The sequence below is a fragment of the Neofelis nebulosa genome, chromosome 14 (genome assembly GCF_028018385.1).
Source record: "Neofelis nebulosa isolate mNeoNeb1 chromosome 14, mNeoNeb1.pri, whole genome shotgun sequence".
Taxonomy (NCBI): Eukaryota; Metazoa; Chordata; class Mammalia; order Carnivora; family Felidae; genus Neofelis; species Neofelis nebulosa.
In genome coordinates this window covers 44,159,401-44,186,171 of record NC_080795.1, presented here as the reverse complement: position 1 = coordinate 44,186,171, position 26,771 = coordinate 44,159,401, and the positions used below count along the sequence as shown (strand labels likewise).

Genomic DNA, 26,771 nt, shown 5'->3' with positions numbered 1-26,771 from the left:
GGGCTTGTCTGATAGTGTCTCCTAACTCAGCACCACCCCCTTTACCAGCCCCTCAAGGTGACAGGCTATGCTGAAATCATGCTTCCTGCACACTTCCAAGGTTGACTTTAGGAACCCAGCACTAGGTCCTCATTACAGAGTAAAAACACAAGTCCTTAAAGAAAAAGGTAATTCTACAACCTGCTCGTTATATAGAAACCCTCTCATGCAGAAATACTCAAGCTGTACCACAAGAGATAACGTATAATTAGGAAATACACGTGGAAAATACACAAAAAAACACATGTGGCAAATACACAAAATTTTTCTTGACACTACAGGCTACCGAAACATGGACATGCTGGGTTTTTTTTTAATTTTTTAAAAATGTTTTTATTTATTTTTGAGAAAGAGAGAGAGAGAGAGAGAGAGGGGGGCAGAGAGAGAGGGGGACAAAGAATCTAAAGCAGGCTCCAGGCTCTGAGCTGTCAGCACAGAGCCCGATGCGGGGCTCAAACTTATGAACTGCAAGATCATGGCCTGAGCCAAAGTCAGACACTTAACCAACTGAGCCACCTAGGAGCCCCTGGACCTGTTATCTAAACCAAGGATAAGTTATTACTAAAAAGAATGACAACCATAACAGTGACAACCTAATGCTTTTAAGGAGCAAAACGCTGGAGGCTTTTCATGCGAGGTCTGCTAAGTATTAGTTACGTGATCTGGGCACGACTGCCTTAAGATTGGAAACTTCTGAGGCCACATTTCCTTCCCTCCCTTCCTCCCCCTGCTCCATCTCTCTCTTTTCCACTGAACTTCCTCTTGGCCTCCCCTGTCACCTGAAATCCTCAGCTTTGTATCTCCCATCCCAGAAAAACCCTGCTCCTTCCCCAGAGCTCATAGAAAATGCAAACTTCCAAAGAGTGAACATTCTCCCCCTTTAAAACATTCTAAGATTTTGAAGAAATTAAATTTTAAGGCACATTCACAATTTTAAAAATGAAGGCTAAAAATGTAAAGGCACAGAAGTATTCTAATCTCACACCTTCCACAAGCTTCTGAACACCCAGCGACCCACCACATTTGCTCAGATGATCACAAAGGACATTTAACAGAAAACCAGTCCCAAAAAGATACTTGAGGAAGATAGGGGTTCTATGGTCAAATCAGTTTGGGAACCAGCATATAGTATAGTTCCACTTTTCCCATACAACAGCAGAGGCAAAATGCTATCCTTCGCTAATAACTGAGCAAACTACATCTTATAAAAATAATAATTAGTAACTAGCTTATTGATTTATGTAGGTGCATCTCATAGAGTCACTACAGCCCCTACTTACCTACCTCCAGAGGTTATGTTGTCCTGACAAGCATTCTAAGAAACCAAAAATCTCATCTTTAAGACAACACTCAAAAATTTCTAATCAGTAACTCAGAAGCAAGTGAAAGACACACAAAATCACAAGTGTGTGTATGCTGATGTCTTGATCCCTGACTTGCGGGTTTCCCTCATGAAGGAACCGTGGTGGGACGGCCACATACCAGCTGTCGTATGTATTCCTGAATGGAGTTCGGATACACAAGCACAGTGATGGCAACCAAGGTGTTGAGGGCGAAATCAAAGATCTGGTAACAGAAGAACGGGATGATCCAGGCAGCGCGTTGCTAAATAGGACAGAAAATACAATGTCAATGTGTTCCACGTGAGAAAATATGGTTTCTTCCCAATTCAGACAAAACCTTTCTTGATCTGAAGGGAAATGGAGGACAAGAAATTCAATAAACCAGGTCATGACAACTGACAAGCCAGACAGCGGTAGTCAAAAACAAGCCTCTGGACATTTCTGAGACTACAGCACTGGTTTTCCATCCACATCATATTAATGTGAGATTAACACTTCCAAAGATTCTTACAGGAAACTGAGACTCATCACTTCTTCCTTCTTACAAGTAGCTGCACAGGTTACAAGTGTAAGGAATCAAGGAAAAAGCCCAGCCCCTTATTTCAAGGCTGCCTACCTTGTATGCTCCGTAAGTAGCCATTGCACAAATCAGGATCATGAGAAGAGAAATTGCAATCGCAATGCACATGTCTGCCAAAAGAAAAAAAGAAAATCAGTACTAGATCCACTGTTTTAACATTTTTTTTATATTATTTATTTTGAGAGAGAAGGTGTAAGCAGGGGAGAGCCAGAGAGAGAAGGAGAGAGAGAATCCCAGGCAGGCTCCACACTGTCAGCACAGAGCCCAATGTAGGACTTGAACTCATAAGCCATGAGATCATAACCTGAGCCGAAATCAAGACTCAGACGCTTAACTGACTGAGCCACCCAGGCACCCCGTGTTTTAACATTTTTTTCATCTCTCGTCAAAGGCATTTTGTTTATAAACCAATTATAAGTGAGAACTTTATGCGAAGTAAACCACTTGGAGCTCTTTAGGAATTTGAGAAGATGTTAGTTAATGGACATAACGTGTCCAAAGAAGTTCTCCCTGAATCATAAAAATGTCTACAGATAACATACTGACTTACGCGTAAGTTTATTTTGAAAATGGGAAAGCGATCTTCGTTACAGATATTTTTTTTTTAAAAATTTGGTCATCTGGTCCACTGAATTAGATATACAATAAATTAGGCATTTTTTTAAGCATGAGTGCCTAACATGTATTTTATAAACTCATGTGTGTCTTATGCCCCCATTAAAACCCTCCACTGGCTTCTCATTTAAAATAAAATCTCAGTTTATCATAGCCTTTATGTCTGTAATTTCTTCTAGAGCATGCCTAATCTCTCTCTAATCTCCTCACACTTTCTCACGTACTACAATCCAGCCACACCACTCGGTTCATTAAGTACAGAGAGAACACCCCACTGTAGGGCCCTGGCACCTGTAGATCCCACTGACTGGGGCACCTTCACTCCCAGTACCATAGGACTAGCTCTGCCTTTGTATCATTCGCACCTCAGCTCAAACATCAACACCTCCAACAGCTCTTCCCTGAGTATTCATCCTACTTCCCGTTCCTCCCACACCAATGTCGTGTTTTCTTTACAGCACGTATCACTATGATCTTGTTTATACCTGTTGTGTATTATCAGTCTCTCTTTGCTAGAGGACTCTTCCTGAGGGCAAGAACTTTCTGTATCTTCTTTACTACTGCAACCCCAACATATAGAAGGGGACAGATGCCCTCCACAGGAGCCACTAGCCACATGTGGGCCCCGAGCACCTGTGACGTGCTCAGTCTGAAGTGAGATGTGCTGTAAGATTAAACTATACTCCAGAATTCAAGAACCTACCACCAAAAAAAAAAAAATAAAAAAGTAAAATATCTTGGGGTGCCTGGGTGCCTTAGTCAGTTGAGTGTCTGACTCTTAATTATGACTCAGATCACGATCTCACGGCTCATGAGATCAAGCCCCAGGTCAGACTCTGCACTGACAGCGTAGAGCCTGCTTGGGATTCTCTCTCCCTCTCCTCTCTCAAACCCTCCCCTGTTCGTACTCTCTCTCTCTCTCTCTCAAAATAAATAAACTTGAAAAAAAAAACAAGAATGTAAAATATCTCAATCATTTTTATACTGATTACATGCTAAAATATTCTGGATATACTGAGTTAAATAAGACAAACCAGTCGGTTGAGCATCCAACTTTAGCTCAGGTCATGATCTCATGGCTCATAAGTTCGAGCCCCGCATTGGGCTCTGTGCTGACAGCTCAGAGCCTGGACCCTGCTTCGGATTCTGTGTCTCCCTCTCTCTGCCCCTCCCCCACCCACAATCTGTCTCCGTTTCTTTCTCTTTCTTGTAAATATTAAAAAATTACAAAAATAAAGATTAAAAAAATAAACAAAAAGTAGTACAGTTAATTTCACCTGGGTCTACGTTTTTAAGTATGGCCTCCAGAAAATTTTAACTTACATATGTGCTTGCACTCTCTTTCTATTGAACAGTGCTGATCTAGAACACTGCCTATATCACAGCAGGGACTAAATGAACATTTATTCAAGAGGTCATGTTATTATGTCTTTAGATTCAGATTAATTTTTTTTTAATGTTTATTTATTTTTGAGAGAGAGAGAGAGAGAGAGAGAGAGAGAGAGAGAGAGAGAGACAGAAGAGCAGGGGAGGGGCAGAGAGACAGGAAGACACAGAATCTGAAACAGGCTCCAGGCTCTGAGCTGTCAGCACAGAGCCTGATGCAGGGTTCAAACCCACGAACTGTCAGATCATGACCTGAGTCAAAGTCGACGTTTAACTGAGTCACTGAGGAGTCCCACACCCCTAGAGATTCAGATTAGTACATATGACTGGGTTTCTTTCTTTCTTTCTTTCTTTCTTTCTTTCTTTCTTTCTTTCTTTCTTTCTTTCTTTCTTTCTTTCTTTCTTTCTTTCTTTCTTTCTTTCTTTCTTTCTTTCTTTTTTAAATTTTTTTTAATGTTTATTTTTGAGAGAGACAGAGACAGAATGCGAGTGGGTTAGGGGCAGAGAGAGGGAGACGCAGAATCTGAAGCGGGCTCCAGGCTCCGAGCTGTCAGCACAGAGCCCGACGCAGGGTTTGAACTCAAGAGCTGTGAGATCATGACCTGAGCCGAAGTCAGATGCTCAACCGACTGAGCCACCCAGGTGCCCCCCCCATATGACTGGGTTTCTAAAGCAGTTCTACTGTGGGATTCTCACTAGCTAAGACGGTGCAAAAACCCATGCAGTAAAGTATCTGTATGGTGCTGGCAGTTTCTGAGGCATTTCATGCATACCTCATTTAGTCCTCTTAACTCTGAGACGACATTGCTCCCACCAAGCAGACTGCAAAACGAGGCTTAGAAGTTATGAAACTCGCTGAGACAGTATTTGCACCAAAAGGCTGAACTGTGACTAGTCCTGCTCTTGGATTTCAAATCTCTGGTTCTGCTAAGACTGCTGCTTCCTCTTCAGCTTTCAATACTGACCAATGAACCAATGTGGCCGATTGCTTCCTACAGGTGATCCTCCAAAGGAAAACACCCCACTTCTAGAACCATCCTCTCCGCATCCTCAGCTTCAGAGAGGAGAGGACATTTTAGGCAGGAGGTTTACAAACAGAAGAATTGGATAAAAGTACATTCTAGGACAGCAACGCAGGTATATCAACAAAGACCATCTGCCATATTTAAAATTTTTTAAATGAAGGTTCCTGAGATTAATCTGTATGGATGTAGTGGAATAAATTCAACATTTCATTCTCAAAAAAGAAAAAAGATACGGTTATGAAAGCCTCAGAGGATGACCAGTACTAGCCAGTACTTAAAAATTTCTTTAAAGTATGCATACAGATTTTGTAGTTTATAATTTTAATGTTAAATTGGCTTACCTTTTCCCTCTTATGAGGGAAGAGATACCTACAAGGGAAGTTCATGTATGCCCTACGGTATTCTTGTAGGATCGTGAGGGGAATAAACTTGAATGCATTTTATATGCAAAACAAAAGCTGAGAGACTTAACTCCTTAACAGCAAAGGGAAAGTCTCTCACACACACACATATGTAAGTTCACGTGGATGCATTCTAGCATGCCATTTGCATATGAAGCATGAGGGTTATCAGGCTCTCCGTTCCTACATAAAGGTATGACCACCGTGCAACGTCCCTTGTCTGCTTTTACGGTCCCCACTTATACGTGTGCTTTCTTTCCGCAGTGAAGTAGGCGCTGTGTTATTATGTTAATCCTCAGGACAACCCTAAAAGGTTAGTACTATTAATAATTGCATTTTAGAAAAAGATGACTAGAAGAAGGCAAGTCACTTGCCCGAGGGTGCCCAGCTAGTAAGCGGTGGATGGGATATTCTCCCCAAGAAAGAGGAGTCTATACTCTTCGCTGGGATGTTACCCAGCTGGGGAGGAAAACCATGCAGCCTCCCTAAAAGGAGTTGGACGTCGGTATGTACTTGCTATGTGCAAAACCTATGAGAATTTATAGCAATCTCTGAAACCGGAACTCAGGCAGAAGTTTATTATTTTCTTCTTTGTCTACTGAGATGGTTTCCAAATTCTGTACAAGCATATTTTATAATGAGAAAAAAAATTAATGGAAGCCAGCCCATTTATAGGGTATTCTTTACTTCACAGATCTTAAAAGAGACTCTAGGTATACAAACTCAAGGTTGTATTCAAACATTTTAAATATTAATATAACCTAAAAAAAACTAATATAGCCTGCATATCCTATTCTGAAGTAAAAAGAAACTCCAGAACTAAATCTCATATAATTATAAAAAATGTTTAAATTTACCTCTTTCTCCAAGAAGAGAAATTAGGGGCACAGGGGCGCCTGGTGGCTCAGTCGGTTAAGTGCCCAACTCTTTATTTCAGTTCAGGTCATGATCTCACGGTTCGTGGGATCGAGACCTATGTAGGGCTCTGCACTGCCTGCTTGGGATTCTCTCTCCCTCTCTCTCTCTCTCTCTCTCTCTCTCTCTCTCTCTCTCTCAAAATAAATAAATAAAACCTTGTTAAAAAGATAGAGAAATTTAAAAAGCACAAAAGTAAGAGAAAAGTCATAGAATATCCTTTTACCATTCATAGTGAGATACTACTTACCATAAAAAAAAAAAAGGTAATTTGAGATGAGGAAATTTTCAAAATTCTGTTCGTACAAATGATTATACCAACCACACCGACCGGACTGAATATATGACAAGCATGTGAAATAGCTTAGGTAGAATCAAAGTGTAAATCAAATAAAAACACAGAGCAGAGAAGACAAAGCAGGCTAATATGCCTTCTATCTCCTAGCAATCTGGAGCACATGCTGGCTCCTCTGACAGAGTGTGTAGTGAGTGCACCCTGGTGGACGTGAGTAACTCTGAGGGATTAAAATTCATTCCTTTTAATGACGTCAGAAATAAGAGGAAACAGTTCCAACAACAACGTACAGATTTTCAAAATCAGTAACAGTACTGGTCGGTGACAGGGATGGATGCCCTTTACTTATTATTTTTTTTAAATATTTATTTTTGAAAGAGACAGAGAGAGAGAGAGAGAGAGAGAGAGCGTGCGTGAGCAAGTGAGGGGCAGAGAGTGAGACACAGAATCCAAAACAGGCTCCAGGCTCTGAGCTGCTAGCACAGAGCCCGACACGGGGCTCGAACTCACAAACCGTGAGATCAAGACCTGCACCCAAGTGGGATGCTCAATCAACTGAGCCACCGAGGTGCCCCACCCTTTACTTATTCTTGGCACATTATTTCCTAGTAGCAACCCAGTCAGACACACTGTCCTCACACTGTTCCCTAAATTAACATCCTGCCTCAATAATGCAGCTCTAATTTGAAAAGGATCCTAAGAAAAGCTATACCACAGGCCACAAATGGCATAATTAGATAATGTTTTCTGATAGTCAATCACTGAAATAAAAAAGGCATATAACGGAGTTCTATGAAATGCGTCTTGGGGCGCCTGGGTGGCTTGGTTGGTTAATCGTCCGGCTTCGGCTCAGGTCATGATCTTGCAGTCCGTGAGTTCGAGCCCCGCATCGGGCTCTGTGCTGACAGCTCAGAGCCTGGAGCCTGTTTCAGATTCTGTGTCTCCCTCTCTCTGTGACCCTCTCCCGTTCATGCTCTGTCTCTCTCTGTCTCAAAAATAAATAAACGTTAAAAAAAAAAATTAAAAAAAAAAAAGAAATGCGTCTCTATTTTTTTCTAATTATCTTTCTATTATTGGTGAGACTAATATTTTTCTTAATCACCCAAACCTCTTGCTTTTTTCCTATTTGAGTTGGTTTCAATCTCTTGTAACTGAAAGTGTTCTGCCTGACACAATTTGCAATATATTAAGAATATTACCTTTTTGTCTATCACAAATGTTGCAAACAACTTCCCCAATTTATTTCTCTTTCAACATTATTATGCTAGCCTATGATACAAAAAAGGTGTATGTAGGTGTGCGTGTATATGTGTGTTTTCATATAATGATTCAAATCATTTCTTTCATTTTTTTTTTAGTGGCCTTGATTTCATGAAATGTCTGTGTTTAAATATTCAATTTCTATGGGGCGCCTGGGTGGCTCATCAGTTAAGCATCCGACTTCGGCTCAGGTCATGATCTCATGGTTGGTGGGTTCGAGCCCGGCGTCAGGCTCTGTGCTGACAGCTTGGAGCCTGGAGCCTGCTTCGGACTCTGTCTCCCTCTCTCGGCCCCCTGCCCTGCTCATGCTCTGTGTCTCTCTCAAAAATAAACAAACATTATAAAAATATATTTTTAAATAAATATTCTAATTCCACTTTCCCTTATATTTCTTGGGTTTCTTTCCTTCCCATAAAACATGGAGCTAGCTAGATAACTACTTCATTCATGTACCCATCTTACTTCTTTAGTCATAAGTCACTGCCACGTCTCAAGTTTCTGTCATTTTGGCCACATTCCTGGCACCGCAATTTATGAAAACAGACACTCTGTGGAGTATATTCTCACCCCTTAGGTCTAGAGGAGAACTATTTTCAGATGGATTCACAGCAACAATATGACCTACTGAAAGCAAAATATAAAGCCCTAACCACCCAGGTTCAAGTCCCTACTATGGGGTCCCATGCTCTGAGGTTGAAAGTTTGGGGAAGAAGAAACAATAAGGCACTAGTTTTATTTCATTAAAACAGAAGGAAGGTTCTAACACACTTTTTATATAAATGTGTGACAACTGTTTGCAACTTTTTATTGAAGTACATTCAGACAGAAGAGTTTTTTGGCAACATGCTAATTTACAGCTTTATTCTTAAACTCAAAATTTATTTCATAAACACTCAATAGGTGTGTAATATGGGATAAACACTGTGAGGACACCATCAGGACATAACCTCTGTTCTGATGTTGAGCATCAGAACTGGGAAGGGAAGGAACAATCCAAGAGGAGTTCGTTGATGAAGAGCTAAGGGAGGTCAGAGGGGCAGGATTACTTTTAGACAAGGGGAAAAAAGAATTTTTTGGAGGAAATGGTTATTTGGGCTGGGTTGTTTTCATATATATGTGTGTGTGTGTGTGTGTGTGTGTGTGTGTGTGTGTATATATATATATTTTTTTTTTTTTTTTTAACTGAGCTATAATTCATAGAGCACTAGGGTGGCTCAGTCGGTTAAGCTTCTAACTCTTGATTTTCAGCTCAGGTCATGATCTCACAGTTTGTTAGTTCGAGCCCCGCGTTGGGCTCTGTGCTGACAGCGAGAAGCCTGCTTGGGATTCCCTCTCCCCCTCCCCTGTGCTCATGAGCTCTCCTCTCTCAAAGGAAATAAATACACTTTAAGATAATAATAATAAAATGAGCCATAAAAAAGTTAGGAAGGACTAATTAATTCAGTAAACTTACTTAAAATGTCAAGTTCACAGAATCTAAGATAAGGAAATTAGTTCCTGCCAGCTACATGCTTATATTGAGATGTATACTGATATAGTTAAGTCTCTATATTAAAACAGAAAAAGCAATAAACAGCATTTACATTTTTTTGTGTGATTAGTGATTATGTTCACTGGAGAACCAAGATGTCATGACTAGACTGTGAGAAGGAAATAAAAGAAATTTAATTAAAAACATGAATGATCTATAGATTTAATGCAATCCCTATCAAAATACCAACAGCATTTTTCACAGACCTAGAATGAATAATCCTAACATTTGTATGAAATTCTTATAAAATAAAGAAGTTTCTACACAGTGAAGGAAACAACAAAACTAAAAGGCAACCTACTGAATTGAAGATATTTGCAAATGACATATCCAATAAAGGATTAGTACCCAAAATACATAAGGAATTTATAAAACTCAACATCCAGGGGAGCTTGGGTGCCTCAGCTGGTTAAGCGTCTGACTCTTAATTTCGGCTCAGGTCATGATCTCACGGTTTGTGGGTTCAAGCCCCACATCAGGCCCCGCGCTGAAAAGTGCAAAGCCTGCTTGGGATTCTCCCTCTCCCCCTCTCTCTCTGCCCTACCCCACTCACTCTATCTCTCAAAATAAATGAATCAAGTTAAAAATTTTTATATATAAAAAAAAACCTTGGGGCACCTGGGTGACTCAGTTGGTTAAGCGTCCAACTCTTGGTGTTGGCTTGGGTCATGATCTCACACTTTGTGGGTTCAAGCCCCATACTGGGCTCTGTGCTGACAGTGTGGAGCCTGCTTGGGATTTTCTCTCTCTCCCTCTCTCTCTGCCCCTCCCCCACTCACTCTGTCTCTCTCAAAAATAAATAAGTAAACTTAAAAAAATTTTTTTAAAAACCCTCAACACCCAAAAAATGAATAATCCAATGTAAAAATGGGCAGAAGACATGAAAAGATGTCTCCAAACAAGACATACAAATGGCCAACAGACACATGAAAAGATGCTCTATATCACTCATCAGGGAAATGCAAATCAAAACTATGGTGAGATATCACCTCGCACCTGTCAGAATGGCTAAAATCAACAACACAAGAAACAAGTGTTGGTGAGGATGTGGAGAAAACGGAACCCTCGTATAGTGCTGGTGAGAGTGCAAACTGGTGCAGCCACTCTGGAAAACAGTATGAAGGTTCCTCAAAAAGTTAAAAATAGAACTACCCTATGATCCAGTAAGTACACTACAGGATATTTACCCCAAAAGTACAAAAACTAATTCAAAACCCTTATGTTTACTGGAGCGTTCAACACTCAAATTATGGAAGCAGCCCAACTGTCCATCAATAGATGAATGTATAATGAAGATGTGGTGTGTGTGTGTGTGTATACATATACATAAACTATTATTTGGCCATGAAAAAGAATAAGATTTGCAACAATATGGATGGAGTCAAAAGGCATAATGCGAAGCGAAATAAATCAGAGAAAGACAAATACCATACGATTTCACTCATATGTGGAAGCTAAGAAAACAAGCAAAGGAGATAAAAAAGACACAGAAACCAAGAAACAGACTCTTAACTCTAGAGAATAAGCTGATGGATACGGGGGAGTGGGGGTGGGGGGCGGGGGGGGTGGAGAGATGGGCGAAACAGGTGATAGGGATTAAGGAGTATGCTTGGGATGAGCACTGGGTGTTGTATGGAAGTGATGAATCACTATATTGTACCCCTGAAACTAATATAACACTGTATGTTAACTATACTGGAATTAAAAATTTTTAATAAAAAATAAAAACATGTATGATCTATATGGAAGATTTTTGGAAATATTACTGATGGATGCTGAAGAAGCTGTGTATTAACTGGAAAGTTGTAAGCCGTAATCAGACATTTAACAGACATTGCACACATCTCTGTAAATTCAAAAATCATTGACTTGTACATTTAAAATCGGTAAGTTTATGGTATATAAATTATACCTCAATAAAGCCATTTTTTAAACAGTTGTAACTAGACAAAATACAACATATAAGGTATCACTTCCCCCTAAACTAATCTGTAAGTTTAACATTTGTAATTAACAAATTCGCAACAGGATTGCTTGAGAACTGGACAACTGATGCGAAAAAATAAATAAGCAAAAATGGTCAGAAGATTTCTGAAAAAGAAGGACTGGGTCAGGTTCACCATATACTGAAGCATGTTTGCTGAGGACATGGGGAATTGGCACTGAGCGTTCATTCCCACCTAGTGTGTCTGCCTATTCTACAGAGGCTAGAAAGCTAAAAACCTGAATTTCCCAGACTCTCTTGCAACTGGGTGCTGCTAGCAGAAAGGTCTCCCCAGGTACATGTAGACACATAACAACGACTCTCTCCTCCAACCAAACACCTTGGGTCCTGCCCATGGCCCATTTAGTCTGGTTTTGGCAAGAATCCTACTGAGTCAGCTTACTAAAAACCCCTCTCCTCAGTATCTGATCACCCTGATAATCTGATCAAATTTCCTTATCCCCCAGCCTCTGTAATTTGCCATGCTGGTCTGCTTTCAGCAAGAATCCTGTTGAGTTGTCTAGAGTTGTCTAGCAAGAATCTCCCCAGCTTTGATGTTTCCTCTCAGTAATTTTCCATCCACTGACCCCCCACCTGCTCCTTGGTGACAATGCTCCACCTGTCCTTGCTGGAGAGGTAGTTGAGTCTGACCTCTTGCCTACTGCAAAACTCCTCTTGGGTAAAGTCTTCCTTACCATCTTTAACAAGTGTCCGAATACCTTTCTCATCAGCACAGTAAAACTGAAAAAACAAGTCTCAGAAGTAGGCATACTGCATGAATCTATTCTATAAAGCTTATTAGCATGAAAATTAAACAACAGATCAATTAGTGACACAAATCTATGTGGACATCTATAAAGAAACACAAAGGAATGATCAACCATTCAGCAGAAAGGCTAGTTCTGAGATCAGAGGAAAGAACATGCCATCAGGATGGGACACATAGTGCTCTTTCGAAAGTAAGCTAAAATTCAGTGTCTTAAATCGAGTGATGAGTACATAAGTACTTGTACCATTGTTTGGTATTTTGTAAATACTGTTTTATACCTATTCGCTATTTAGTAAGAGATAATTCTATAAAGAATGAAAAACTCCAAATTATTATTAAGAAAAAGGCAAGATGGGGCACCTGGGTGGCTCAGTGGGTCTGACTCTTGGTTTTGGCTCACGTCATGATCTCATGGTTTGTGGGTTCGAGCCCCACACTGGGCTCTGTGCTAACAGTGTGGAGCCTGCTTAGGATTCTCTCTCTCTCTCTCTCTGCCCCTCCTTCTCTCTCTTAAAATAAATAAACTTAAATAAAAAAAAGAAAAAGCAAGATGGATCTTCACTGTCCATAAAACTTCTCTGAAAGGTTTGAATTTTTTCAAAATAAAGATTTGGAGAAAAAACAAGATCTTCACACTAAATCCATGCTGCATGGTAAATCACATCCTGATTTCAAACACATTAAAATGCAAACAACAGCCAACAACAAAATGCGTCATCAGAGAAGTTACAGGTAAGAAAAGAACACAAAAGGAAGAACACTGGATGCTTGAGCTAACTTAGTTCCTACTCAGCCTCTGGCCAAGCTGGGACCTGAAATGAATCCAGGGAACCTATAGGCTTCACGTATCCAATTTTAAAAAAACACCTGGCAAAGTTCTTTATTATTGTAGGCAAAGGGGAGAAATGCGCACCCAGCAAAGTAGTTTGGTTAAGAGGAACATCCAGGTACGCAGGTGAATGACTCTACCAGAAGTCTTCCACTCGCCTTTCACCATCCAGTCCGTTCTCTGCCCCAGAAGGCAGACGTGCATGGTTCATCAACAGCCTTCCTTACCCTCTGGCTTTTGTGGAGTTCAGTCAACGAGAAGCCTAGACAGGAGATCAGAGGGAAGGTGACGTTGCCTTGGGTTGGCCGTGGGCCTAGACCTGAGGTCACTGTTCCTAATGAGGAGGTTAACCCTGTAGGAGTCTCTCATTCCCAACTCCAGTAACCACAGCCTCCTACCTACCCCTCCTTCAGGTTTAGGGATAACAATAGCTGGCCTTGATTTTCCACGTCCCTTCATTATCCCTAGTGGTCTTCTTACAACTACATCATTACAAAAGGTCTTCTTGAAAATATTCGTTGGAAGTAGCCTTAAAAAAAAAAAAAGCAAAAAAAAGCAAAAAAAAGCAAGGGGCGGACTCAATTGGTTAAGCGTCCAACTCTCGATTTTGGCTCAGGTTGTGATCTCATAGTTCGTGGGATCAAGCCCCATGTCCCCATGCTTGGGATTCTTTCTCCCTCTCTCTCTGCCCCTCCCCCACTCACGCAGGCTCTCCCTCTCTCAAAAACAAATAATAAACACTAAAAAAATAAGCGAGATATAGTCAAAGCATAGAATATGCAACCCTTTGAGTCATGTGATGTAAAAGATAAATACATAGATAAGAGACTGGGAAGGTGGATGGATGAAAATAAAGGGCTAGGATGGTTCCTATGGGCCGGCTTCCCCTGCTGTTGCACATGCAGGTCTATTTCCTCAAGACTGTTGGGATCTTTATGCACAAGTGGACAAGCTGTGTAGACTGACTGCCAAGCCTGTATTGGGGTATGTGAATAGACAGCAGGTAGGCAGCCTGGGGCCCTTTCCAAATGACAGGGCAAGGAGAGCTCTACACTGTGGTGCCAAGAGCCATATGGAAAGCCCTAGTTGATTGTTCTTTTTTTTTTTCCATTTCTTAGTTTTTTTTAATCAAAACTTTCAAACACCCAGAAAAGTATAGTGAATCCCCATCACTCCTTTTGCTTGTATTGTTTCATCTCTGATCACTCCGTTTCTGTCCATTCTACCATTGGCGGGAATCTGGACTGTTTCCAATTTTTGGCTATTATAAATAAAGCCACTATGACCATTTTTATAAATGGCTTATGATGGACACAAGCATTATTTTCTGCAAGGTACAGATCTAAGAATGGAACTATAGGGTCACAGAGTAGATAGATGTATGTTCAGCTTTAGTTTTCCCCAAGTGGTTGTATGATTTACACTCCCAGAAACATCCTGGGAGCTCCAATAGTCCCACATCCTGATGGACAGGTGGTATTATCAGTTCTGTTAATGTTGGCCATTTTGGAGGGGTGCAGTGATTCACTGCTGTGCTTGTAACTGGCATTTCCTTTACAACTGATAAAGCAGAGAGTATTTTCATATGCTTATTGGTCATATGGATATCTTCTTTCGTGAAGTACCCGTTTTCCCCTGATTGATTACACTCAGGACATTTATCAAAACGCTCATCCTTTCTCCAGTAAGTGCAGCGGTGTCTTTATCCTAAATCAGATGGCCATATGTGGTAACCATCCATTCTTGATTAGTTTTATGGCCATTTCCTTCCTTAGGCCAGGTGTGTCCATTTGGTAAATAAAACTAAGTTTCACTAGAAAGACCAATCTGCTGCAAAATTAATCAGAAATTAATTTGAATGATCTGTTGTTTGACACTCTGCACAGTCCTGACACTTCCAGTCACAGTTCTTTGCCAATCCACTAAAATTTCAGAAATAAAATGAAATGCTACAAAGCCTACTTCTACCCAAAATAAGTTATGAGTGTCTAATATAGTGTGCTACACATACATGCTTTTCAATCATTATCCTTCAGTCCTCTAAATCAATAGATTATAATCATTCTGAAATCATTTCAGACTTATAGGAAAGTTACAAGAACGGTAGAAAGTTCAGGGCTCCTGGGTGGCTTAGTCAGTTAAGCATCCGACTTTGACTCAGGTCATCATCTCACAATCTGTGGGTTCAAGGCCCGCACTGGCTTCTGTGCTAATGGCTCAGAGCCTGGAGCCTGCTTTGGATTCTGTGTCTCCCTCTTTCTCTGCCCCTCCTCTGCTCTCTCTCTCAAAAATAAACAAACTTTAAGAAAAAAAAAATTTTTTTTAAAACAAAACAGTAGAGTTCAAATATATCCTTCATCTTGCTTCCCCTAATAGTAACCATTTATCATCAAAAACAGAGTAATGATCAAAACCAGGAAATTGACACTCCTATAATGCTATAATAAACTACAAAACTTATGTGAATTTCACTTGTTTCCCCTATTACTGTCCTTTTTCTGTTCCAGAATCCCATACTACATTTAGCCGTATCTCCTTTGTTTCCTCTGATCAATGACAGTTCCTTACTCATTCTTAGTAGAGACAATTGAGGGGATGGGCGTGTCACATAAGAAATATACATTCATAAATTATAAATATGTATTATCACTAATACTTTTACATTATATAAAATATATATAAAAATACAAATGTTAAAGGGCCAGATTTTTTTTTTTAAGAGAAATCCTCATGTTTTCTTTCTTTATCCCAGTGGATTCTCCCATATGCCTCATTTTGATTTAAATAATACATCTTCTACCAGATCATTTTAGGAAAATATCATAAGGAAAAGTGAAACATTATTCCTGCTTTGTCCTTCTGGATAAAATCTTCAGATGGCCACCACCATTTCAAAAAGGTATCAACTTAAAATTGCTATATTCCATAATTTTGAAGCACAATTTAAAGCAATTGATTGTACCCATTTCCAGGACTATTTGTGAGTTAAATATACAAAGGCTTGTCAAACGCAGTGAACTTTTACTTACAAACTTATTTTCAAAAGGAGATCAAAACATGTGAAAAGGAAATGTAAGAGGAAAGAAGTTAAAAAAAGATTCACTCAAGTGAATATCCACTCTTCTCTACCTTTTTTATAACCATGAGATTTAAATGACTGATAGTCCTAAACGTAATTACAAACTCTTCATTCATTTTTTTCAAATATATGAAATATGAGCGAGACCTCAAATGCACTGGAACTAATATCCAGGACATTAGAGAACAATTACTATTTTAAAGTCTTAAGTACCAGCAAGCCTTTGAAGACAGCTAAATTAAGCCTATACGGTCAGAAACTCATTACCCAGCTTAGTCTCGAGCAATTAGAACAAGGCATATACTGTTACTGTTTAATTCAGAGAGAACAATAGCCATATCATTTAACACTTCTTTTTCTAACCTCAATTACCTTAGAAAAGGAAATCCCGCTACTGGCAATGGTAAAAGATCATTTGTTTTTAAATGTCAATCAAACATTGTATTTATAGCTTACATAGTCTTTTAGCTCAGGGGAAGGAAGGCAGAGATATTAATTTAATATTAATGGAACTCATTAGCCTTTCTGGGAGAATCCATAAGAGTAACAGGGTTATTCAAAATAGAGAGAAGGAGCAGGTCTCAGTCTGAGAAGGTTCCAAACCCCAGGAGAATATAATGTTCTGACATTTACTGTTGGGGCTCCTACAGGGCTCAATCCAGGACCACTTTACTTTTCTCTTTACTATGTCCTTAACATAAATACCATTTTTAGGCTGATGTCCTCAAATTTGTATCAGCCCAGACATCTGAGTTCTGGGTTATAGGGTCACATAACCAACCACCTTTTTAATCTCTGCACTTTAAGACAGCTCGTGTCTCAACTGTAATATACCTAAATAAGAATGGCTAGTAAAGCAGCAAAATATACTGAGCACTTATTATGGGCCAGACCCCATTCTAAGCATTTTTCATGCACTAATTGATTTAATCACTGCAATGATCCCGTGAGGCAACTATGATCACCACTTTTTCAGAAGGAGGAATGGAAGACACAGAAAGGTAGTAACTAGCCCATGATAACATTTAATACACGGCACGGTCAGCCTTCTGCTTCAGAGCCTAGACTCTTAATGACCCTGGTGAGTCACTTAAAGCAAAGTCAAGTCCCCTCCCCCAGGTGAGTCACTTAAAGCAAAGTCAAGTCCTCTCCCCCCAGGTGTGTTCTTATCTCCTGACCCCAGACTCTCTCTCACCCCAGTGAAGATCAGCTCTTTTACTCAAGGTGAAAAGCAGGGATCATCTTTGATTCCTCACTTTCCTTCTTCATTCATACCAGCAAGTTCTCTCAATCCTACCTCCAAACCCACCCTCTTCCTCATCCTCAGTACAGTCTGGATCACAGGGAACCCCCCCCACTCCCCTCGCCCCACTGCAAACCAATCTCCTAAATGCACCCTCCACTCAGTGACAAAAGGGATCTCCGTAAAACACACATCAGCACATAACTGCTGAATTACTAAAAACCACTGAAAAGCATTTTTATCACTCTGAGAACAGAACCCACAAGCCTCAACGTCTTCCGAATGTTCCTGGTCTATCCCTAAAACTGCATCTTGAGTCACTGTCTCCCCACCTTACTCATTGTGCCCCAGCATTTTTTTTTAATGCATTTAAAGTTCTCCAAAGCCAAAGAGAACTAAATTTGCATGATCTTTTGTTTGGGATTATGCACAGCACTGCCCCTTTCAGTTAGTGTGGACACAGTGTGACTGTAATTATAAAAGATGCCCATGAGCTTAGAACTGGGGTGCCTAGCCTCCTTCTGGCCTATCCCACACCCACATCCCTGTGTATGTTTCTATTTATTGGAGAAAGGCCTAAGTCCACTAAATAATGAGCAACACAGTTTCTGGAATGGAAAATGATCATCTCGAAGACAGGGAAATACAGAAAGTAATAGAAGATACAGTGAGGTACGCATGACCCTTTTGACCTTGTTTCCTGCCATTTACTCCCCATCCTCTAAAAAAGGCCAAAAGGCCCAGGGTAGAAAGACCAGGACAAAGCATTAATTTAAAAAACGAGAAAGTTAATGTAAAGAAGAAAAAAAAGAAAAAAACAAGAGACCTTATTTAGACTCTTACACCTAGAACAGAGGCAGAGCACATGTAGCACATAAATATTTGTTGATCTGATTTGTAACGATGGAAAGAAAGTGAAGTATCAGTTCAAATGGCCCACGAATCAATATTTGTAATTTAACAGGAAGAACTGGAAGCAGGATTCCCTGCCCTTGAAAGTACCAAAACATCTACAACTGCTATCTGATGTACTTACTGGCATCATCCATGAACTCAAAGTCACCTCCTAGCTCAGAACTTGAAAAGTGATACTGGTCTGGGTCAGCCAGGGCGCTCAACAGAATCAGCAGTACCACAGCGTTGATAATCTGCAATAAGAAAGAAAAAAATTTAAGTGCCCCAAGGATATGGTCCTTATAATAAGAACTTAAACTGACCATATGGAATTCAACTTCAACAGAGGCTCACAATATTGAAACAAACAATAGGTAGCCCCCCTGCGGGAGCAGGCTAACATTCCCAAGCCAGAAGCACCACCAGTCCATAGCCAAGGGCTCATGGCTTGGGCGTAGCAAACAGCCAGATTTCACCCCTTGCCCACCTTGGGGCTGGCATCCTAGAACAGTGAGCAACACACACAATCATACACAGCAGCCCTGATGCCCAGGGTTGGAAAAACACAAACTCTCCAGTTAGCCAAGTACACCGTGATAAGCAACCACAGGTCTTTCTAGGTGATCAAACATTTTCACAGGGTCAGACGATCTGAGCTTTGAGACCATGTAGGGAACAGAGAGAATGAATGCAAAGTCACAGTGGGAGAGGCATGATGGTTCCTCCTGTTGTAGCTCAGGTGAGCCCCTTTCCACCCCAGGCCCATATCTCTGCCTTCTGGATGCTGCAGAATACATAGCCCTCAGGTACTCCAAACTTAGCTTGTCTAAATGGAAATCACCATCTCCCATCTCTGCTCCTCTTTTTATGTTCTCTATCTTTAAAAACAGCATCACCATTAATAATTAAAGGGGAAAACATTCAGGCACTTTGCTAACTTCTTTATGTGGAGTCTCTCTCTTAAGCTGTCCAATAACCCTAGTGAAATAGGCGCTAAATTATCCCCATGTTATCGATGAGAAAACCGAGGCCTGTGAGTTAAGAACATTACTGAAGATCAGGCAGCTAACAACCTGCAGAAATGAGACCTGAATCCAGGAATTTTAATTCCAAAATGGAATCTCTTAGCCTCCTGTTTATATTTGAAACCTGATTATCTTTGAGCTTACCATCTACCTTACCCCCACATCTGACCAACTGGGAAATTCTGACCATTCTACTTGTACATCTGCACTTCCTTTATTCTTCCTGGCCATCCTTGCTGCATGCGACACATGTGTACCAACTGTGGTGGGGCTAGAGGGGCAGGTGTGCTAAGAGCTTGGGTGAGGCTTGAGATGAGACTGGGTTGTTATCTCCTTTTTGTGTGTATTACTCTTGTCCAAATGGGGAGGGAAAAAAATGAACAACCATGAAGATTACATAAAGGAAATTCTTTTACTAACAACAGTAAATAAAAGCATATCCTACTATAAAAGTCGTATTTGGAATACCTATTTACAGAAGAGGTTCAAAGGGAGGGTTAGGTTGTCTGCTCTATAAAACATCCACTCCAGAATCCATTTTTCTTTCTTTTTCTTTCTTTCTTTCTTTCTTTCTTTCTTTCTTTCTTTCTTTCTTTCTTTCTTTCTTTCTTTCTTTCTTTCTTTCTTTCTCTTTCTTTCTTTCCTTACTTATTTTTATTTATTTATGAGAGACAGAGTATGAGCAAGGGAGGGGCTGAGAGAGAGGGAGACTGAATCCACGAAGCAGGCTCCAGTCTCTAAGCTGCCAGCACAGAGCCCGACACGGGGCTCAAACCTGTGAACCATGAGATCATGACCTGAGCCGAAGTTGAATACTTAACCTACTGAGCCACCCAGGTGCCCCCAGAATTCATTTTTCAATGGCAATCCCAAGGTGGTTGTTTTAGGATTATTGTAGGATTTGGAATAATTCTTTTTCTTCCTCTTTGTTCCAAATCATCTCATATGGTCTGATTGTTTTTTGACAAGCACATGGTTAAAAAATTTTTAAGGCACAAAAGGGTATATAGTGAAAAGTCACTCTCAGTCCTATTGCTATCCAATTATCCTCCCCACAGTGGTTATTAGAACCACTTATTTCTCTTCAAAGATCCAAGAAACTTCTCAGCACATTTTAAGGAGAGTGTGTTTAGCCAAACTCTATTTGAACAAAGCTTTTCAGAACACATCTAAAGCTTAAAGGAAGGTATGAGTTTGTCCCACAACTGGCATGTGATGTTTGGCAAGGATGTTCCTTGATAAACTGTCAAGTTTTGCTGGCATTTCGTTCCCTCTATACTCTTGTCTTTGAAAAAGGCAGCCCAAAGATTATGGGCTGAAGTAAGATCAGATGAAACAACCTAAGAATGTAGTTTGAAAAAGCAAAGCACCACACGAAGACAGCATAGTCACTGTTACCGCAATGGGTCGGTTTTAAGGTTGAAAAGGGAACTCTGAGATTCATGGGCAAAGCTTTAACCTAATGGTAGAGTAGGGAGGGTAAGAGCAGACGATGGCAGAGTGAGAGGCAGTGCAGTGTCTGGTTAAGGTAATGCAGGCCACGTTCAGAGATTCCATGGGGCTTGTGTTAACAGAGTTTGGATTTTATTCTAAGCATAACAAGAAGCCCATGAAGAATATTAAGAAAGGGAAGACAGTGACCTGGCTGGGGTTCAAATAAGTAAATCATGTAAAACATCTAGAAGGGTGACTGGCATACAATGGCCACTCATGTTAGTTCACTTACCTCTTCGCACCTCCATGGGACCCACATAAAAGCTCCTGGCTAGCATGGAATATTGCCTGGCTGCCAGATCTGAACCAGTGCTACACCGTGGCTTCCCTGTCCTTATAGTTCCGACGCATCTGTCAATTCTCTGGGGTTTTTTTTTCTGATTTCAGATTTTATTACAAAATTCATACTAATCAAAACAGTGCAGCACTGGCATAAAACAGACACATGGACCAATGGAACAGAATTGAGAGCCCAGAAAAGACTCATGCATATATGGTCAACTGATGCTTGCCAAGGGAGCTAAGAATACTCAGTGGAGAAAACAACTGTCAGCTCTTAATCAGCTTGTTATTATCCCCATGCCTAGTTTACTTATCACAATACATTTACTAACTGCAGCAACAGGTAGGCACTGTGCTAAGTGCTTAGCAAGGATTCTCCAGGACTCCGAATACAGGGCTAAGTAAGTCATGTGCCCAAATAACACAAAGCATACAGCAGTAAGCATGCCAAGAGTTCAGAGAAAGACTAATGGAAGTTTGGAGAAAGGTATTACTGAAACTTGAGGCTGAGACTGAGGTCATGGGGAGGTACAGCAGAGATGGGAACACTTGGACAGGGGCTGGAAAGATGGGAAGATTTTGGAAACTGAGCGGTGTGGAAAAGAACACGTTCAAGTCTGAGTAGGGCCACTGGGATGGGGCCTGTACTGAATATAGCAAGTAGTTAGATGTGAATGAACACAGCACACGAAGGGTAAATATAAGGGAATGAGAAGAGAAATGCAGGTTGGGGCCGGATGGTGAAGAGTCCTCAGGGGCAGGACAGGAAGCTGGGGCTTCAAGCTAATAGCTAATGAATAGCTCATAAGCTGGGATGAGACATGATTAGAGCCATGTCATTAGGAAGATCAAGCTGGAAGAGGCAGGGAGGCTAGGCAGGAGGCAGGCTCCGGATCTGGACAGCAGTGCAAAGGTCTGCTGAGGGGAAACCAAGGTTTTCTCCACTTCCCTCTAATTCTCAAGACAGCGCTGAGACTCTGGTCTTACACGTTACTTTCAGAGGTTATGGGACCTTTCCTCAGGTCCTAGAGTGGAAGAGCCATGGTTGGAACCACAAGGCCTTGCCACGTGGAGGCAGCATCATCACTAGAGACAGGAAGTGACTAAATGCAAAGACAAAGGGACACAAACCAGATCGGAGATTTCAAGGCTGGGTGACGGGATGTATCTTGTTATTATCAGAAATAAGAGGGGAGATCACAGAGGGACTAAGATGAGGCTGATTTTAGAGACGTTGAACTGGAAAGAATTTCCAGGATGTCCAAAGAATCACGTTGTTAGCTTGTCCATCTGCCCCTCTCTTTTTATTCTACCTTTGGTGTTCAGGCCTGCCCTCAGTTTTGTTCTGACCGCCTGATGCCTAGTCTTACTGGTGCTCCTGCTCGCTCCGGCTCACGTCATTCCTGACAGCTGAGTTCTGGCTCCTGGTTCGGTGTTCTTCTTGCTCCACAGCAGGCCCTGGGTCCGATTCCTGGCTGTGCCTGCGGCTCCCTGCACACTGTCATCGTCTCCTCTGTACCGCCAGCCCTGTGGCTCTTCTCTCTGTTCCCCAGCCACAGACCACAGTCCTGGGGCCGAATGCCCTGCCAGCTGCCCTAGTTCTTCACGAGACAGTCCAGGGAGAAGGGACACAGATAAAACAAAAATGTGATGGGAAGGTCATTATGACCAGTCACCGTTGTGTTCTTTTCATCACATGGTGAAATTTTCATAACAAAAACGTGTGATGACACATATTTACTGTGTCCTAAAACCTCAACTGCCGACAGGAATGTGGCATGCCGTGGGTGGTATATATAGTGAATAGAGTAGGGTGACAGGGTGATCCGTGAGGACCGAGGTCTGTGCAAAGGGGCCGGGGAAGGACTAGCCATGATAGTTACTACACAGAATCAGCTGGAAAAGGCCGAATTAAGTCAAAGCCCTAAGAACACCTGATAAGAAGGACTTCCTCTAAGAGAGAAAATGGAAGTTATCCAATCGTCAGTTCTGACCAAGAATGAAATGTCACCAGAAATGAGAACCAAGAAGATGATAGGACTTTCCAGGAGCAGATGACGCAATGACCACAGCTGAGCTAAATGTAAAAGAAAGAGTGGGCATATTTGTGATCTTGTTCAGCTAATGCTCACCTCCTTTGGACTTCGTCTGTTTTGGTAGGTCATGTACAAACTGTTCCCATTCTATTGACAAAGTGTTCCTGGGGTATCACACATTTTTTCCTTGTTCTTGACAATGATGACTTCCATATGTTAATAAACTCAACTTCTGTCCAATTACTTAAGTAGTCAGGCCCTTGTATATTCTCCAGGGATCCAAAGTGCTTCTACCCTTAAATCATTTTTCAGATCCTAAGTGAACAGTGATAACTGTAGTTTGAATCACTGAAAATGTTAAATGTAATTATCAGCTCATTTTTTAAAAGCATCGATAAAAGCACCTTAATAACACGCCAGCCCACTGAGGTAATAATAATTACACAACCGCCAAAAATTTGCACAAAAAGGGGCGCTTGGGTGGTTCCGTCAGTTGAGCGACCGACTTCGGCTCAGGTCATGATCTCACAGCTCATGGGTTCGAGCCCCGCGTCAGGCTCTGTGCTGACAGCTCGGAGCCTGGAGCCTGCTTCGGATTCTGTGTCTCCCTCTCTCTCTGCCCCTCCCCTACTTGTGCTCTATCTCTCTCTCTCTGTCTCTCAAAAATAAATAAATGTAAAAAAATTTAAAAAAAAATTTGCACAAAAGTGGTGTCCAAAAATGACTGTTGTGCAGATTTATCTATAATGAAAACTTGAAACAGAAGTAGGAGAAGGGCGGGGCACCTGGGTGGCTCCGTGGGTCAAGCGTCCAACTTCAGCTCAGGTCACGATCTCATGATTCATGAGGTCAAGCCCTGCGTCGGGCTCCATGCTGACAGCTCGGGGCCTGGAGCCTGCTTCGGATTCTGTGCCTCCCTCTCTCTGCTCCTCCCCTGCTTGCACTCTGTCTCTGTCTCTTTCTCTGTCTCTCAAAAATAAAGAAACATTAAAAAAATAAAAAAATTTAAAAAAGAAATAGGAGAAGGGCTTAATAATATTACTACAAAATAACAGAATCCTAAGGATAAAAACCCGTATTTTGAAAAAAGTTAACAATAAGAAATGTTCATAGTATGTTAAATGAAAACTACAGTATAAAAATGTTATATGATTCCAATTCTATTATTTATATGTGTGATATGTTCACAAGTATAAATCACAGACCAAGAACGCAAAAGTGTACAATGTAACTTACACACAAACCAGGTAGTAGGTTTGTAGATGACGTGTACCTTTAATTTTCATTCTACTTTTTTTTATATTTTCCAGAGTGTCTAACATCAGCATATACTGCTTTTAGAGTTAGAGACAATTATTTAAAACTTCAAAAATATTTTTAATATAAACTATGTTACAAAATATTATTATTGAACTTGCTTCTCTAAAAAACAGTTAACGAAAGAAACTGACCAAAGACAAGTAAATCTGGCTGGGCATTCAAGTCAAATCTTGGAAATAGGTATTTTGGAGGAGAAATGTCATAGTGAAATAACAATAAATAAGGAATCTGCCACTTCCAATAATGGTGAACCAGGTAATACAAACCAATGTCCCTCTGAGGACAACTAGGAGGAAATCTGAACAAAATACCCACGTATGTGAGAAGGCGTGGCAGCTAATAAGGCAATGAGAATTACTGGCCCAAAATCCAGGAAAAGGCAGAAATACCCCAGGGGCATTTGTCGATTCTGGAAAAGACGGATAAGAGCTAAGAGCTGAAGCAGCACCCCTGACAGCCTTGCTGCACCAGGGCATCAAGAGGCTGCCGGGTGGGGGTGGGGGTGGGGGCAGATTCCCCAGGGCTTTGCCCTAAGACCCTGCAGGGTCACCACTGGAGGAAGGTACACCTGAAGAAGACGAGCCTTTAGAGGGACACAGCCCAGCTTTGCAGCATCTGAGTCTTGAAACTGGATAAAGGCAATCCCCAGTTGCTAGACCCCTAATAAAAGCTATTAAAATCCTGGAGGAGAAAGAGATCATCCTATGCCTTGAATTATTTTTTTAATTTTTCAAATGCAATGTCCAGAATACAGCAAACAGGAAAGACAAAACTCTCAGAATAGAAACCAGAAAATCCAATAAAATACCCACTTGTTTTACTAAAACAAACAACAGACAACAGAAACATAAGTACTCTTGATATAGAAGTTAATGAGCATGTGCTTTAAAGTGAACTATGATGAGACACCTGGTTGGTTCAGTCGGTTAAGCATCTGACCTCAGCTCAGGTCATGATCTCAGTTTGTGGGTTTGAGCCCCGCATGGGGCTCTGTGCTGACAGCTCAGAGCCTGGAGCCCGCTTCAGATTCTGTCTCTCTCTCCCTCTGCCCCTCCCCTGCTTGCACTCTGTGTGTCTGTCTCTCAAAAATAAATAAACATTTAAAAAAATTTGTTTTAAATAAAAAGAACTATGCTGGGGTGCCTGGGTGGCTCAGTCGGTTAAGTGTCCAACTGACTCAGGCTCAAGTCATGATCTCATGGTTCATGAGTTCAAGCCCTGCATCGGGCGCTGCACTCACTGTGCAGAGCCTGCTTGGGGTTCTCTCTCTCTCCCTCTCTTTCTGCCCCTCCCCAGCTCGTGCTCACTTTGTCTTTCAAAATAAATAAACTTTTTAAAAAAAAAATCAAAAAAATAAAAGTATCTTTTTAATAAATAAATAAATAAAGTGACTATGCTTATGAAAATCAAGGAGATAAAGAAACACAAGGAGAATTTTGGCAGAGAACTAGCATAAAAAGAAGCATATGACAGAGTTGAAAAGAATACAGGGGCTCTAGAGTGAGAAACTACAGTAGCCAAATCAAGAACACAGTGGATGAGTTTCATCCATTAGACAAAGTGCAAGAAAATTAATGAGTTGCTAAGACAGAAGAAAACGTTCAGATGGTTGGCTTTAATTTAAAAAAAAAAAAAAGAAGAAGAAGCCAGAAGACAATAGAGTTCCAACTTCAAAATGCTGGGGAGGAAATGCCAACCTACAGTTTTATATCAAGAAAAAAAATCCTTCAAGAATAAAAATGAAACAAAGAGACTCTTGGACAAAACGGAGGGAATTTGTCACCAGCAGCTCAGCAGTAAAGAAGCACTGAAGGGTATTCTTTGGGCAAAAGAAAACTGATGCCAGGTAAAAGGCTGAAGAGGTACAAAGAAACAAGAATAACAGAAATGATAATTATGTTGGCAACTGTGAATATCGATAACATAACAATAATGACTGCAAAATATAAATAGATTCAAAATAGACAATACCATGTAAGTCAAGAGCAGATCATTGGATCTTAAATCCTTGCATTGCCCAGGAAAAGAATGAAAGTACCAGTTAATGGGAGATTTTAAAGAGTCCAGGATGTTATGTTGTAATCTGTAGGGTAACCTTTAAGAGAATAGTCAGACTCGAGTGGTAGGTAGACACATGACTGCTTGTTCGGTAATAACCAAGCTGTTTATATTTTGTGCATTTCCCATATGTGTGCAATATTCACAGTAAAAATGGTTAAAAATAATTTAAAAAATAAATATAAATTATAATCAGATATGTGGTTTTCACATGGTTGGCTAATTTTTTTCAACTTTTTTTTTTTTTTTTAAGCAATCTCTATGCCCAATGCGGGGCTCAAACTCAGGACTCCAAGATCAAGCATCACATGCTCTACCAACTGAGCCAACTAGGTGCCTTTAGATGGCTAACTTTTATATTCCCACAT

The 26,771-nt window shown here is 40.8% G+C and overlaps 1 protein-coding gene across 1 annotated transcript in view; it reads right to left on the bottom strand.

Annotated features, from left to right (window-relative positions):
• The window catches only part of LAPTM4B (lysosomal protein transmembrane 4 beta), a 78,049-nt gene that overhangs the window by 28,142 nt on the left and 23,136 nt on the right, over window positions 1-26,771 (bottom strand). Inside the window, exons 2-4 of the mRNA XM_058698676.1 lie at window positions 18,331-18,442; window positions 1,999-2,072; window positions 1,522-1,644 (exon numbers count right to left, since the gene is read on the bottom strand). Of these exons, the coding sequence (XP_058554659.1) occupies window positions 1,522-1,644; window positions 1,999-2,072; window positions 18,331-18,442 (309 nt within the window). The remainder of the gene's footprint in view (window positions 1-1,521; window positions 1,645-1,998; window positions 2,073-18,330; window positions 18,443-26,771) is intronic.